At 43.5% G+C, this 15,507-nt stretch overlaps 1 protein-coding gene across 1 annotated transcript in view; it reads left to right on the top strand.

The window, feature by feature from the left end:
* The window catches only part of LOC135099800 (rotatin-like), a 29,917-nt gene extending 16,871 nt beyond the window's left edge, over positions 1-13,046 (top strand). Inside the window, exons 17-24 of the mRNA XM_064002329.1 lie at positions 6,451-7,103; positions 7,196-7,310; positions 7,553-7,780; positions 8,231-8,327; positions 8,815-8,941; positions 9,453-9,631; positions 9,991-10,123; positions 10,569-13,046. Coding sequence (XP_063858399.1) covers positions 6,451-7,103; positions 7,196-7,310; positions 7,553-7,780; positions 8,231-8,327; positions 8,815-8,941; positions 9,453-9,631; positions 9,991-10,123; positions 10,569-12,536 — 3,500 coding nt within the window. The 3' untranslated portion in view covers positions 12,537-13,046. The remainder of the gene's footprint in view (positions 1-6,450; positions 7,104-7,195; positions 7,311-7,552; positions 7,781-8,230; positions 8,328-8,814; positions 8,942-9,452; positions 9,632-9,990; positions 10,124-10,568) is intronic.
* Positions 13,047-15,507: the final 2,461 nt, after the last annotated feature.

Genomic DNA, 15,507 nt, shown 5'->3' with positions numbered 1-15,507 from the left:
AGGGTTCTGTCCTGTCACCCACTCTCTTCTTATTATTCATTAATGATCTTCTAAAACAAACTTCTTGTCCTATCCACTCCTATGCTGATGATACCACCCTGCACTTTTCCACGTCTTTTCATAGACGTCCAACCCTTCAGGAGGTAAACATATCACGCATGGAAGCCACAGAACGCCTGACTTCTGATCTTTCTAAAATTTCTGATTGGGGCAGAGCAAACTTGGTATTGTTCAATGCCTCAAAAACTCAATTCCTCCATCTATCAACTCGACACAATCTTCCAGACAACTATCCCCTCTTCTTCAATGACACTCAACTATCCCCCTCTTCTACACTGAACATCCTCGGTCTGTCCTTTACTTATAATCTGAACTGGAAACTTCACATCTCATCTCTAGCTAAAACAGCTTCCATGAAGTTAGGTGTTCTGAGACGTCTCCGCCAGTTTTTCTCACCCCCGCAGCTGCTAACTCTGTACAAGGGCCTTATCCGTCCATGTATGGAGTATGCTTCACATGTCTGGGGGGGTTCCACGCATACTGCTGTTCTAGACAGGGTGGAATCAAAAGCTTTTCGTCTCATCAACTCCTCTCCTCTAACTGACTGTCTTCAGCCTCTCTCTCACCGCCGCAATGTTGCATCTCTAGCTGTCTTCTACCGCTATTTTCATGCTAACTGCTCTTCTGATCTTGCTAACTGCATGCCTCCCCTCCTTCCGCGGCCTCGCTGCACAAGACTTTCTTCTTTCTCTCACTCCTATTCTGTCCACCTCTCTAACGCAAGAGTTAACCAGTATTCTCAATCATTCATCCCTTTCTCTGGTAAACTCTGGAACTCCTTGCCTGCTTCTGTATTTCCACCTTCCTATGACTTGAATTCCTTCAAGAGGGAGGTTTCAAGACACTTATCCACCAATTTTTGACCACTGCTTTGACCCTTTTAGGGACTGGCATTTCAGTGGGCATTTTTTTTATTAGATTTTTGTTGCCCTTGGCCAGTATCCTTCCTACATAAAAAAAAAAAAAAAAAAAAAAAAAAAAAGATCTTCAGAGTTCTACTGTTAGGTTTTCTTTGGGGTTTAGACCACAACCCTTTTGTTGACTTCCTGCATGGATTTTGAAATTCCGTGTATACCTGCTTGGAGTGCATGCCTTGTACAACTTGAATCCATATATGTGTGCTTTCCCAGGAAGATTAATTCTACTGTTAAATGGAACCATGTTCTCATCAATCACAAAGTTAGGCCCTGGGTTATAAACAGCCTGACAGCAGTCTAATGGCATTGACCAAAAGGTCTTACTTTGATTAATGGGTCAGTTGATCATCAGCATCAGTATTATCCCTGAAATGTATGTATCTAAGAATGATTTCAAACCTCACCCTTGTCATCACACTACTAGCAAAAGAATCTGCATAAAGCTTGCTCTTACTCCAGTAAGAAGAAATTTCTGGCATGACAACAATCCCCATGTATAAAATTATACTAATGAACTTCTTCAGTTCATCCTTTGTGGTTTTCCATGAGATTAGCCTTGACCCACCTGTTAGGAGACCTTCATTGATTTATTGATTTATTTATTTATTTTTTTATTTTTTTGTGCATACACATTCGTCTGGGAAACAATTGTGTTCAAAAGATCATCAGTGATTAATAATTTATACATATCGATGGGTTCAACTTTGCCGGTAACTGAATTTACTTGAGGTCAAATAACCAGTTCTTCTTTGCCACTGAATTTATAGGAATGCTGTTTGGAATGAACAGGTGCCTCTCCCTGTGTGGATGCTGGACTAATGACAAATGTGGAAGCATCATCTCCTGTCTCTCCTTCATCAGCTAACTCTGAGCTATCACTTCCATCACCACTACTTGAATTGCTCATACTAGAGGGAATGAAATCTTCATCAGAGCTTTCTTCATCAAATTGTTTACTATAGAATGATGAGACATGCATTTTCTGCAGACAGAAATATGAAAATGATTTGATAAATAACCTTTAAGTAGAAAAAAAAAAAAGCTATAGTCTTTCTTTAGCATATACGATAAACTAAATGTATAACTAAGTCAAAAAGTGCAATGTATAAGTACTTTTTGTCATTTATTTATTAAGAATTCAGTGGTACATGAGTGGTGCATGACAACAAAAGAATTAAAAGTTCCAGTATGGTGAAATGGGCCATTGGTGATACACAGTATGGGTGGACCACTGGTAGCTCACAATGCAATAGAAGAAAACATTGCAATACTGTGTGGTGGGCCACTGGTGAGACACCACTATTATGAAGGCATATGAATCATTGGGGCTGAATGAAGGTACATATTGTAATGAAACCCACCTTTGTCCTCGGTCTTGTTGCTCCCTGGCCCTCTGTACCCTGGCCCGCCTGGTTCGTCGTGTGTGCATGGGGGTGACGGCCCTATCTCCAATGGCAAAGTGACCTGTAACTCACCTCTTTCTCTGCATGAATCACCTCGCCATCTGGCCTCGCTCCCAGTGTCCTCACCCTCGCCCTCCTGCCACCCTTTGTTCCCTGCCAGGCCGGTTAAGTAAACACTGTCTTCATTTTCCATCTATTGTCTGTTACCCGTGTACAGACACCTATTGTGAGTTCACGCCCCCCTCCTGGATCACTTGCCGACCCTCGAAAGAGTTCTTGAAGGAGCACGAACCACTGACAAAACTTTTGGGCGACTCAAATCGGAGCGCAGGTCCGCTCGCTGCCACTGCAGGTGCCTTGCTCCCCGTCGCTGCCAGCTTTTGTCTCCTGCCTGCCACGTCCCCTTGCTGCCCCTCATGCCGCTTCCCATCAAGATCCGGCTCTTGACCATGTGACTTCTGTGGCCAATCAGCAGCTGGGGGCCCATCATGCGATCAGGGGTGACGGGAGACTTGCTCCCACGTGATGAAACAGTAGGCAGGAGACAATAATGGCTGTTGTCATTACAATATGTAATTTCCCCTCAAAAGCTCCACTGGCACTGGCGTAAGAGTGGTGTGAAAAGTCTCACGTCTTGCTGTTGCCATAGTGCTGGTAACGTGTTAATTGATGTGTTATACAGTACAGTACTGTACTGTATTTTTATTTTCTATCTATTCCCCCATGGGTTCTTATTTTCTTTCTGCACATCTCTACAACACACTGCACTGCCTGGCCCTTGAGGATACAATGATAATTTGGCCAGTAGCCCCTTTTGGTGTCAGTCGCATATAAAAATTGCAATTTCAGTCTTGGAAAAGCCTCCTAGTAGGTAACTTTTGAATGCGCATCTTTCTTATTTTGTGACATTTCTTCATCAGACTCACTGTTTTGGTGTATTTTGCACATTTCGAGCAATATGCTAGCTGCTTGCCATCCTCCTGTTCCTTCCCTATTCCCCCTTTTCTTTTGTCATATGACTTGTCCTCATGCATCTGAGAGAGTGCATGGGCCTGAGAGGCATGTCCATTTGTCCTAGCATGCCTTTTTGTCATAAGGGAAGGACACAGATAGCTTGCTTGAGTGATGGAGCACTGGCACATGGGTTGGGCAATAAGTTAGAGGGCCATTATTGCCTGAGTGTTAGCCGCAGTAAGCCACTGCCTTTGCTGGGTAGGATAAGCATCAGTCACAGACTTGGCTGGGTGCATGTGCCAGTTTAGTTTGTGTTGGACTACGAGTCTTACCTACTCTATCGCAGCGTCCTTGTGGTTGTGTCGTGTTGGGAGCCAGGGTGTGGTTTTCTGACCCTCTTGGGCTCTGTCTATTGTTGTGTACTTGTGTGATTGTTATTCTTGTGCTGTTAAATGTAACTGGTTTTCAGACCTGGCTGCTGGGAGCTCTGAACCCAGAGGATTTTATAACTCTGTGTGTGTGTAGCTGCCTGTAGCCCTCTAGGAGACTGCAGGTAGAATGTTCATGTATAGGATATAATGTTCTGTAAGTGTGACTGGTTTTGTCTCTAGTGGGAGGTAGCTCACAGAATATTATAAGCCTCATATTTGTGTGTCCTTTGTTTTAGCTATGGCCCTCTAGCACATGGTTTGCAATTTTTTCTTGGCAAGTAAGAATTGCTTTGGTGTTTGTTATAGTCCCTTCTCTATGAGTGGGTAAATGGAGTGGTAACCTCATAGATTTGATAGTTGCAGGCAACCAGTAGGTTCCTGTATTTGTGCACTGCACTAAGCTACATGTGAGGTAGCTGACATATGAGGAAGTCAGTGGCAGCTGTGAGAGGGGTTGAACCTGGGTCATAACAATATATAAATTGTGATGTGCAGCGAGTTAGTGTGAGAGAAGATAATGAATAGAGAAATAAAATATAGAAATGAATACAGAGAGAGTGACAAGGGGAGAGTGAGATGTGGACGTGACCCTGATGTGTGTAAGCCAGATATCAGCTATTGTAACTTTCTGTATAAGTTTAAAGTTAACCTTCCCCATATAATATATCTCACCTCCCTTTCTTTTTTGAGAGTTGAGATTGCAGGGTTATGTAGAGGAAGAGAAGATATACCCCACTGTGTGATTTATTTTGACCCAGCTTGCCAACTAAAGCCTCTAGAATTTTCAGAATATAAATGTCTTGCTGCGAGGGAGAGCAGGTGTGAATAGAACAGGTAGTGAACCTCCCTGTCCCTCCTTCACTCCCCCCTCCCCCTTTGTCATATGATGTAGCTATTATTTCAAAGTGCAGGCAAGCCTTCATCTCTCATTGTTCCCTGTGCCAGTCAGTGTCCAGCCATATCATTAGAGGCAGAGAAAAGCAACGAGACCCAGGATATATATATATATATATATATATATATATATATATATATATATATATATATATATATATATATATATATATATATATATATATATATATATATATATATATATATATATATATATATATATATATATATATATATATATATATATATATATATATATATATATATATATATATATATATATATATATATATATATATATATATATATATATATATATATATATATATATATGCAGGCATGTGGGCCTGCATGGCATCCCTCTTTTGTCAGTTGGTGTTCATTCAACCCAGGAGACAAATGTGTGTTGAGACAAAGTTAGGCAAAGAGACTAAGAGGGGGATATATCTTAGAGGGCTTTTAGTTTGATCGTACATTAGTTATGTAGTTAAAGCAGTACTGCTGATATAGATAAGAAATAGGAGTCTCCAGGAGCCTGCCTCTTGTTGCTGTGCCTCTTAAATTTAGTAAATATCTTTCACACCAACTCCTTGGCTACAGGCCAGGTTCTGATGTATCAGAGAGTGTTTGGCTGGCTCTCCCTTTTGTGTGTGGGCTGCTTGTTCTTGTATCTGTAACATTTTGTTGTATTGTTAAATGCTACTGGGCTTCATAATTCTTTTAAGAGCTTTGGACCCAGAGGATTATAGTTACTCTGCTGTGCAGTAATGTATACTCCTTTCTCCCCTGTCCTTGCTGTTCTTGGTTGGCAGTGGTCTGTCTTCTAGGAAGCTGTGTATGGTATTGTTCAGCAGGAGGAGGTAATATTCTGTGAGCATGGGTGGTTTTGTTGATTCATGAGGGCATTAGCTCATAAGATATTACAATCCTCATAACTATTTGTCTCTTGTAGCTGTGCCTCCTAGAATGTAGCTAGTGATTCTTTCCCAGTTGGTTGGAGTTGTTTGGCAGTTACAGTTTTCCCTTACCTGTAGGAGGTCAAACAGGTTGGCAACCTCATTTGTTTAATTCACCACAGGAGACCCTTTGGAAGTAGATGTGTGTCTTGCACTAGACTGTGCAGGAGGCAGTTTAGGGAGGCTGACCTGAGTTAGTGGCAACCATGAGGGGTCTGAACCTGGTGTTACAACAATACATTTACATGGTTACAGGAGACCAGAAGGACCCTGTATACCTGTTATTGGGGGCCACATTAGACTATATAAGTGGTAGTCTAGGAAAGCTAGACAAGTTAAAGGTAGCTGTGAGAAGGGTGGAATCTGTGGTGGTAACACTGTAAATAGACCTCTTGCTGATAGAAGGATGTAATATTTCTGTGAGCATAGGTGATTCTACTTGGTTCTGTTTATAGTGGGAGATAGCTCACAGAATATTATAAACCCCATACTTGTGTGTCCTTTGTCTTAGTTGTGCCCCCTACCATGTAGTTTTGCAATTCTTTCACAGCAAGTTGAAGTTATTTGGCAGTTGTAGTGCTCCCTTACCTGTAGGTGGGTGAAACAGGTTGGCAACCTCACTTGTTTAATTGTTACAAGAGACAAGAAGGATGCTATACATGCATATTTATTTATGTTGTGTTATTATGTTATGTGTGTGTGTGTGTGTGTGTGTGTGTGTGTGTGTGTGTGTGTGTGTGTGTACACACTTTAGAATGGTGTTCAAACTTACACTAGAGGTAGGTGAAGAATTATTATGATTTTTCTTGATGTTATCTATGTCTTATTCCAACAGCAACTCTGATTTTCTATGAGGACACACGCATGAGGAGCCAAGCTGCATGCCTCATGGCCCTTGTGCTTTTCCAAGACATCATTGGGTTCAGTGATGGTGCAAAGGCAGGTGTGGCACAGTTGCCCTCAGTGCCACAGCTCTTGGCAGAGGGTCTTCACTTGCCTTTCATCCATCAGACACGACCATGGGTGGAGGATACAGGACTGTGTAGTGAGATGAGGACAGTTCATCACCTAATAAAAGAAGGTGTGTGGCCTGTTCAGGAGTTCCTGGGATCAGTGTGGGGAGCATCCCAGGCTGGAGGGATGGAGTGGCTCTCCTCTCAGCACTGCCTCAACTCCAAAGACTCTGGCTCCCTCCTGCTGAGTGAGAGAAATATTGGATGGCTCAAGCTGTCCACAATGGCCTTGGCCACAGCCTCAGCCTTGAGAAATGTGGAGAATGCCACCTCCCACCATAGTGTCATGAGGAATGTGGCTGCCCTCAGCTTCAGGGTGCAGCAGATGGGCCTCACTGGTGGCTGGGATGAGGGCTTCTTCACAACACCCACGTGGAGGAGGAGCTTCCAGCGCTTCCTGACAGCTGAACCAAATTCTTTGGTTGATGAACAGCTTCTTGTGCATGTACTGCAGTGCCTTTGCATCTGCCTCAAGGTAAAGTACCATCATCATCATCATGATCATTATCATATTGCAATTATAATTTATCCAATGCTCTCAGCTCACACCTGCTTTCTTTCATGCAGGCACACTCTCCTGGCCTCAAGCAGCATCAGGACACTTGCCCTCCCCTCATCAAATTCTTAGTTACTGAACTGACCAGCCCTTCCACTGCCTTGCTCCAAACCCTCAGCAAGACAGGTGAGTGCAACATATATTTATTTCTGTGGTAATGGAAAACTGGTACTGGTACAGGCAATGGAAAACTCAGCATTGGTAATTTCTCATGTGCTAACTGCAATGTCAACATCTCAGTTTTGAACAGGATGCAAACATTTCCAACTCAACAGTCCTTTCAGAATTGAAGTGGCAATAACTGTAAGCTGGATAATAGTAGTCTTGCATCTTGGAAGAAGACATCAAAGTATGTAATTTCTCCCCAGGAGGTACCAGCTGGGTTGCCTGTGACTATAGTGTGCAGACTGTGCAGTCTGTGAAGCTGTTCCGTGCTGCTGCTGGCCTTGTGAGCTGCACCCTCTCTGTTCTGGCAGACTGTGGTGCAGGTTCTAAAGTAACTGGTGAGAACCTGTGGGACACTCTAGCAGCTGCTGTCACCACCACACTCCTCCCCATACTCACTGCCAATAATGACCTGCAGCACTATAATCTTGGTCAGTGTTTGCTTGCTTTTACAAGACTGAATGGGAATGTATGAGCTAGATTTGTAGTTGATCATAACCACTGTTGCAAGAGTGATGTACACTCTCTCTACAAAAACTATTGGTGCATGGTGTGATCAACAATTTCAAATTGACCATAGTATTGTATTTATAGTATGCAGCCATGATGAAAAGGATCAATATATGGGTGCTTCTATATAGTGATTCAAAATATGTGGAATGAGACTGTTGAAATATATCTCTCTTTATCAACACTGGCATCTCAGCACTCCTCTTTCTTAAAACTTATTGTCACTGGTCTCAAAAAGTTTAGCCTAAAGTATGCACTCACCTTTTTGAGTGAGTGTACTTTTGTTGGGTAGGACTGATATGATGGTGGATTTGAGGTAACTTGTGCTATGTTGTCTGTGTGATAATAGTACAGTTGTGTTGGTGTTGCAGCTGTGGTGGGGATGGCTCTGGAGGTTCTGCTTGGTGTTACACTTCATGGCTGGCCAGGCCTGGAGTTGGCATCCCATTTGATCTCTAACTCAATAAGGTAAAAATTGTATGCCAAAGAGAGAGAGAGAGAGAGAGAGAGAGAGAGAGAGAGAGAGAGAGAGAGAGAGAGAGAGAGAGAGAGAGAGAGAGAGAGAGAGAGAGAGAGAGAGAGAGAGAGAGAGAGAGAGAGAGAGAGAGAGAGAGAGAGAGAGAGAGAGAGAGAGAGAGAGAGAGAGAGAGAGAGAGAGAGAGAGAGAGAGAATGTAAGCAAGTTAGGTAGATCAGGAAACATTGAAATAAATGCCTCCAGTTTTTAGGGCTTTCATGTTATTAATATCCATATTGTATTCTTTTCCTCCTCTCTCTCTCTCTCTCTCTCTCTCTCTCTCTCTCTCTCTCTCTCTCTCTCTCTCTCTCTCTCTCTCTCTCTCTCTCTCTCTCTCTCTCTCTCTCTCTCTCTCTCTCTCTCTCTCACACACACACACACACACACACACACACACACACACACACACACACACACACACACACACACACACCCACAGGCTGATCAGTACTTTTCATCTGGGGCGTGGCTGTGCTCATAATTCCTATGTGGGCCGCAAGGTGACCCTCAGCTCCTCCCTGCTGTTGCTCCATCTCTTCTCCCAGCCTGCCATTGACTTCACACAGGTAAGGCTCCTATCATCCCTGTGTTCAGGAGTATCACAAAGCATTATTGTTGTCAAAAGTCTTGAATGGTGTATTAATTTTAGCTGAAAACCTTATTGTCTTGCTTTTTAAGATTCCTTTACTTTTCTATAATATATTTCATTGGTAGTGTTTTTTTTCTTTTTTATAAAGAAACCATCATCATTATGGTTACTGTTGTCATCATCATTCCATGATGTCCTTATTTCCCCTTACAGTATTGGATAGCTGTTGAGTTTGTCCCACTTACAGATGATCTCTTCCTTGATGTTCATCCTTCTCATGTCTTTCTTCACTCCATCTCCATATTTTCTTTGGTCTTCCTAATGGCCTCCTTCCAGCTATCCTCAGTGTGTTTTTTTGCCAAAGAATCATGACTCTTTCTTAGAAGCCTGTTGTGAAGTATAGTTTATGGCTACACATGTATTTGTGATTGCCCATAAATTCTGGAATTAACAAGGATGACACATGTATGTTTCCCCTTATTGTGCAGGTCATCCAGGAGGCTTCTGGTGAGGACTCTTTGTCCTGGTTGGTGTCCCTGTGGGTGTACCGGGATCCTCTGGTGGCCAGCTGTGGCCTAAATGTGGCAGCTGCCATGGCTGGCCACACCTCCCTCCTTCACTGCGGTCTTACCCAGGTGTCAGGGGGAGTGTGGGCAGCTGCTCTCAGGTGGGTCCAGATGGTGGCAATTGATCACATCATGATATTGTATAGAATAGACATTATATAGAATAGAATTTAGAAGGGTCATTCTCAGAAACCTTCCTTCTTATGGTGTAATTTTAACTAATTCCACTGATTCATAATCCATTTGTTATCCCTTTTTGGACATACTAAACATTTGGTGGATGTTTTCATTACTTTTGCTGTCCATTTTACTTTCAACTCAAAATAGTTAATTGCACAGTTTTGTTACTGAGGCTATGAGTTCCATTCCATGTCCATCACTTGTATATATTAAGTGATTTATTGATTAATTGACTTTATATTGAGTGGCCGTATATAATTCACATGCAATTTTTGAGCAGTTACTTCCTGCCTGAGGGTCGCAGCTGCCTTGTGAGAGCCTCAGCAGCCTTGCTTCTGATGCAGCTGATGCAGACCAGCCCGTCACCTAGCAGTCCCTGGCCGTCACCTGTGGTGGCTGATGTCTGCACTGGGGTGAGACTGTGTGATGCTTTTATTCTTCTGTTCTACTGAGTGCCTTTAAGTGTCTCCCAATATAGTGAAAAATTCTTCAACCTCTATCAATTAATTTTGATCCTTACTTTTCATTTATTTCTCATAAATGAGTGTTGTTATGTCTTTGTTTTATCCTCATAGAACTGGTAAACTCAGGATATGCTAATTTCTCATACTCTTCCCTCTTCCATGGGAAGATGAAGTGTGGTATGCAGTTCAGTACATGTTTATCACTTATACATTCATATGCTGTATTCTTTTATGGTGAGGGTTTATGTATCCACATTGTTTTTTTGCCTCTTTTGCTGATGCTGCTGTAAAAGACTGGAAACAGGCCTTTTCTGTCCTGTATTGGGGAGCTGGATGAGTATTGAATTCAAGAAATTGAAAGTGTCATTATTATTGGTTAACTTGTAATTTACAGGAGTCTGTAGATGGCCTGGAAGGGTTAGTGGCTCTCCTACAGCACTGCAACTTCTACAGTCTAGTGCTGACCTCACTGTCCCACTTGAATGAGGGGCTGGGCCAGGCTAGACCACCACCACCCACCCAGGAGTGGGACCTCTCTCTCAGCTGCCTGAGCTCCTATAGTGCAGTGGACAGGGAAGGGGAGAAAGGACATCAGGACCTGACTTCCATCCAGTTGTATGAGGCCACTCTAAAGCTGCTGGTTAACCTAGTATTGCTTGGCTCTAGTCATGTGGTACCACAACTGTTTTCCCATGGCCTGGTGACCTTGGTGGTAACACAGCTACGCTACCTGTTGACAAACATAAAATCTTCACAGTCATATCTACGAGCAGCAGAGGTCAGCTTGGTGTTGCTGAGAGCAGTACTGAGAGATGAGCCTGCCCAGGCAGCCACCATTGCCAGGGATACAGGGCTGGAGCACCTGGCTCTGGGAGTGCTGGCTGCTGACCTCCTGCCTTTGACCAGTTTGGAGGTGCTGGCAGCCCTGCTGGCTGGAGGAGGTTGGGGAGCAGTGCGAGTGGTAGAATGGGTTGCTGCATGCCCTAGCTCCATCCTGTGTCCAGTGGTGGCTGCCCTCCATGGCTCAACTCCAAGCTGTTTGCAGACTGCTGCTGCCAGCTTCTTAATTGGCCTGACACAAGTTGTCCTCCATGGTAGGGAGGCTTCACATCTGAGCTTGGGTGCGTCCCTGACTGGAGCTTTAGACACGGCAGCAGAAATGCCTGGTGGCAAAGCACTGTGCCCAGGCTGGGAGCTTTGCAGACATCTTATTCAGCTGGTGAGCAACATCCAGCCAGTACAGGAACCTGCCAGCCTAAGACATCTGTTGCTGGAATGTATTAAACTGTTGCTGCTTGTAAGCCAGAGTGCCAGAGAAGCAGCCTTCCACTTGCGACTTAGCTTACTTCCCACCTTGTCCCAGCCACTCCAGGTCCTTCAGCAAAAGCTGATTACAGTGAACCTTCACATTACTGGATACATGTTGCGGTGCAAGGAAGTGAAAGGGGAGGTCTTGGCAAGCATCCAGAGCTTAGGGGTGGCCACTAATTGGATCATAGGGGGAAGTGGAATAGAGGATGTGTGTGAGGCTCTATTGAGCAAGCTACATCCCCTCTGGACACCTGCACAGCATACTCCTCCTTTCTTGAAGGCTTTGTTAGAGTTTCTTCTGAGTTCAGCAGCAATGCACCAATGCTGTGTGTTGCTTACACGCACCAGTGCCATGCCTGGGCTGTCAGTGAGTGCCTCCCGCACCCGCTGGCCTCTCCTTGGCTGTGTTACCACCTTGGTCTGCCAACAGTTAGCCAAACTCTCTGGAAGGACTGGGACTCTTTCCTCCTGCTTTCAGACATTGTCAAGGGATCATCTTGACATTGCACTTTCAATACTCACCAACTGCGCACGAGTGCCAGAGTGTATTGTTGTCATGAACAAGCTGGATTTGGTAGGCAGTGCCATGAAATGGTTGCAATGCCGGACAGCTTTGCAGGAGGGTGTGGCCATCACCTCCAAAATAGCATCACTTCTAGCTCTGCTCACCACCCACCAGGAGTCCCGGACAGCCCTACTCAAGTCAAGACACTGGATTGCCACTGTACAAGAACTGATAGGCCATGAGGTGCTGCAGCTGGCTGCTCTGAGAGTGGCAGCCAACATGGCTTTGGGACGCCACTCTGTCTCGGCCCTACTGGAGCCAAGCAGCTTCATGGAGACACTCCTGAAAATGTTGGCTCAGGAGGGAAAGAAAGAACAAAGTTGTGAAGTGGTACTGATCATTGTGTGGGCACTGATTGCTAACAACCAGAGAGCAAAGGCTGTCATAAGGCAAAGTCCTCTCCGCCCTCTACTACAACACCTGGCAGAGACAGCATCTGGCAGAGGAGCAGACCTGGCCTTGAAAACATTGCATATTCTTGAGTGAGGTGTGTATGTGTGTTGAGAGATGGAGAGACTTTACTGGCTGAATGTTTCCAAAAATGTGCTTCCAGTAAATGTAAGTACCACTATCATTGTATCATATAATCATTATCACCATTCTAGTCATATTACCATGTAAACAGGTAATCCAACATCTGACAGGACACTCAGTGTACTGTGCCAGTCAGACTATAATGAATGCTCTCATTGAAAACTTTAGACCACTGCCAGCATGACCAGTCACTCTTTGAGACTTGTAGGTACTTAGGTATCCTCTTATCAAGCTTGCTGTGTTCTCTTGATGTTGGGTCTGGTTGACACAAATTTACATTTTCTTTTCTCAACTCACATGTGTGTACGTGTGTGTGTGTGTGTGTGTGTGTGTGTGTGTGTGTGTGTGTGTGTGTGTGTGTGTGTGTTTGCTACATTATATATACTTATATGTCCAAAATCTATGAATGAGTAATATATTTTGTATATTTTTATAACATGTTAATAAATTTATGTATATGAACTGTGGACTTTTTTCCCTTTATGTAAAAGCAATCACTGTGTACTACAGCTCTAACAGGACAAAAATTATCCCAGTAATATCTTGTAAATATGTGTGATGGAGTTCTAATTTGGGTAAATATATACTATGATGAAATTAAAAGGAGTGATGTAATATTTTTGTCACATTTATGCATAGGAACCAGATTCACCAATCTGAATCACCCACATGTTGTGACATCATGACCAATGAGTTTACAAAAGAGGACTGGGATTCACTAACAGCCACAAGTTCTTACAAACAGAAAGATAAGAAGTCTGTGAACTCTCTTTTAATGGGATGTTAATCTCAGAGAGAAAGTATTCTTTAAAAAAAATTTGTATTTAAGTGTTGAAATCTTCATGGTATGTTTGAAATGTGATTCCATTTATTGTATATATATATATATATATATATATATATATATATATATATATATATATATATATATATATATATATATATATATATATATATATATATATATATATGGCATTATTTATTATAAATATTCAAGCTGTGATATTATTTGTCAGAGAAATGTTATAGTACAAGTAATTGCATAATTGTTTTCTGAGCAGACATACAGTTTTTTTTTCACAAAATTTTCCACGTCACAAGTTCCTTAGGAGGCAAGATGCACCATTTTATCAAGTTGTATTACGCAAATTTTCATACAGTGGTATATGTTGTAAACATCTGGTCAGCCACCAGAAGATGTGCACCATTTTTTATTTTGCTTCATTACACACACTACTGAGCAAAGGTTTTGGTTATCCCTTACTGACTATCCACTTCCACTGACTGAATTACCACCACAAGCATTATCAGGGGAGAAGCCGCAGCAGCACCAGCATCATCATCATCATCTGAAACAGCAGAGGAAGAACACCACCACTGCATCAAAGGAAAATGAAGCAGCACAACCACATCAGAGGAAGAAGAAGCACCACCACCCCCATCAGAGGAAGAAGAAGGAGAAGCACCACCACCATCAGAGGAAAAAGAAGCACCACCACCACATCAGAGGAAGAAGAAGGAGAAGCACCAGCACCACCATCAGAAGAAGAAGCACCACCACCACCAACAGAGGAAGAAGAAGAAGCACCACCACCACCATCAGAGGAAGAAGATGAAGCACCACCACCACCATCAGAGGAAGAAGAAGAAGCACCACCACCACCATCAGAGGAAGAAGAAGAAGCACCACCACCACCATCAGAGGAAGAAGAAGAAGCACAACCACCACCATCAGAGAAAGAAGAAGAAGAAGAAGCACCACCACCATCAGAAGAAGAAGAAGAAGAAGAAGAAGAAGAAGAAGAAGAAGAAGAAGACCACCATCAGAAGAAGAAGAAGAAGAAGAAGAAGAAGAAGAAGAAGCACCACCACCACCATCAGAGGAAGAAGAAGAAGAAGAAGCACCACCACCACCATCAGAAGAAAAAGAAGAAGCACCACCACCACCATCAGAGGAAGAAGAAGAAGCACCACCATCACCATCAGAGGAAGAAGAAGAAGCACCACCACCATCAGAGGAAGAAGAAGAAGAAGCACCACCACCACCATCAGAGGAAGAAGAAGAAGCACCACCACCACTATCAGAGGAAGAAGAAGAAGAAGCACCACCACCATCAGAGGAAGAAGAAGAAGAAGCACCACCTCCACCATCAGAGGAAGAAGAAGAAGCACCACCACCACCATCAGAGGAAGAAGAAGAAGCACCACCACCACCATCAGAGGAAGAAGAAGAAGCACCACCACCACCATCAGAGGAAGAAGAAGAAGAAGCACCACCACCACCATCAGAAGAAAAAGAAGAAGAAGCACCACCATCAGAGGAAGAAGAAGAAGAAGCACAACCACCACCATCAGAGGAAGAAGAAGAAGAAGCACCACCACCACCATCAGAGGAAGAAGAAGAAGCACCACCACCATCAGAGGAAGAAGGAGAAGAAGAAGCACCACCACCACCATCAGAGGAAGAAGAAGAAGCACCACCACCACTATCAGAGGAAGAAGAAGAAGAAGCACCACCACCATCAGAGGAAGAAGAAGAAGCACCACCTCCACCATCAGAGGAAGAAGAAGAAGCACCACCACCACCATCAGAGGAAGAAGAAGAAGAAGCACCACCATCATCATCAGAAGAAGAAGACGCACCACCACCACTACCAGGGTAAGAAGACGCACCACCACTACCATCAGAGGATGAAGAAGCGCCACCACTACCATCAGAGGAAGAAGAAGCACCACCACTACCATCAGAGAAAGAAGAAGCATCACCACTACCATCAGAGGAAGAAGAAGAAGAAGCACCACCACTACCATCAGAGGAAGAAGAAGCATCACCACTACCATCAGAGGAAGAAGAAGAAGAAGCACCACCACCACCATCAGAGGAAGAAAAAAAAGAAGAGGCACCACCACCACCACCATCTGA

Source organism: Scylla paramamosain, chromosome 4 (genome assembly GCF_035594125.1).
Source record: "Scylla paramamosain isolate STU-SP2022 chromosome 4, ASM3559412v1, whole genome shotgun sequence".
Classification (NCBI taxonomy): Eukaryota; Metazoa; Arthropoda; class Malacostraca; order Decapoda; family Portunidae; genus Scylla; species Scylla paramamosain.
Note: the sequence above shows the minus strand (reverse complement) of the source record. Positions and strands in the feature narration are given on the sequence as shown.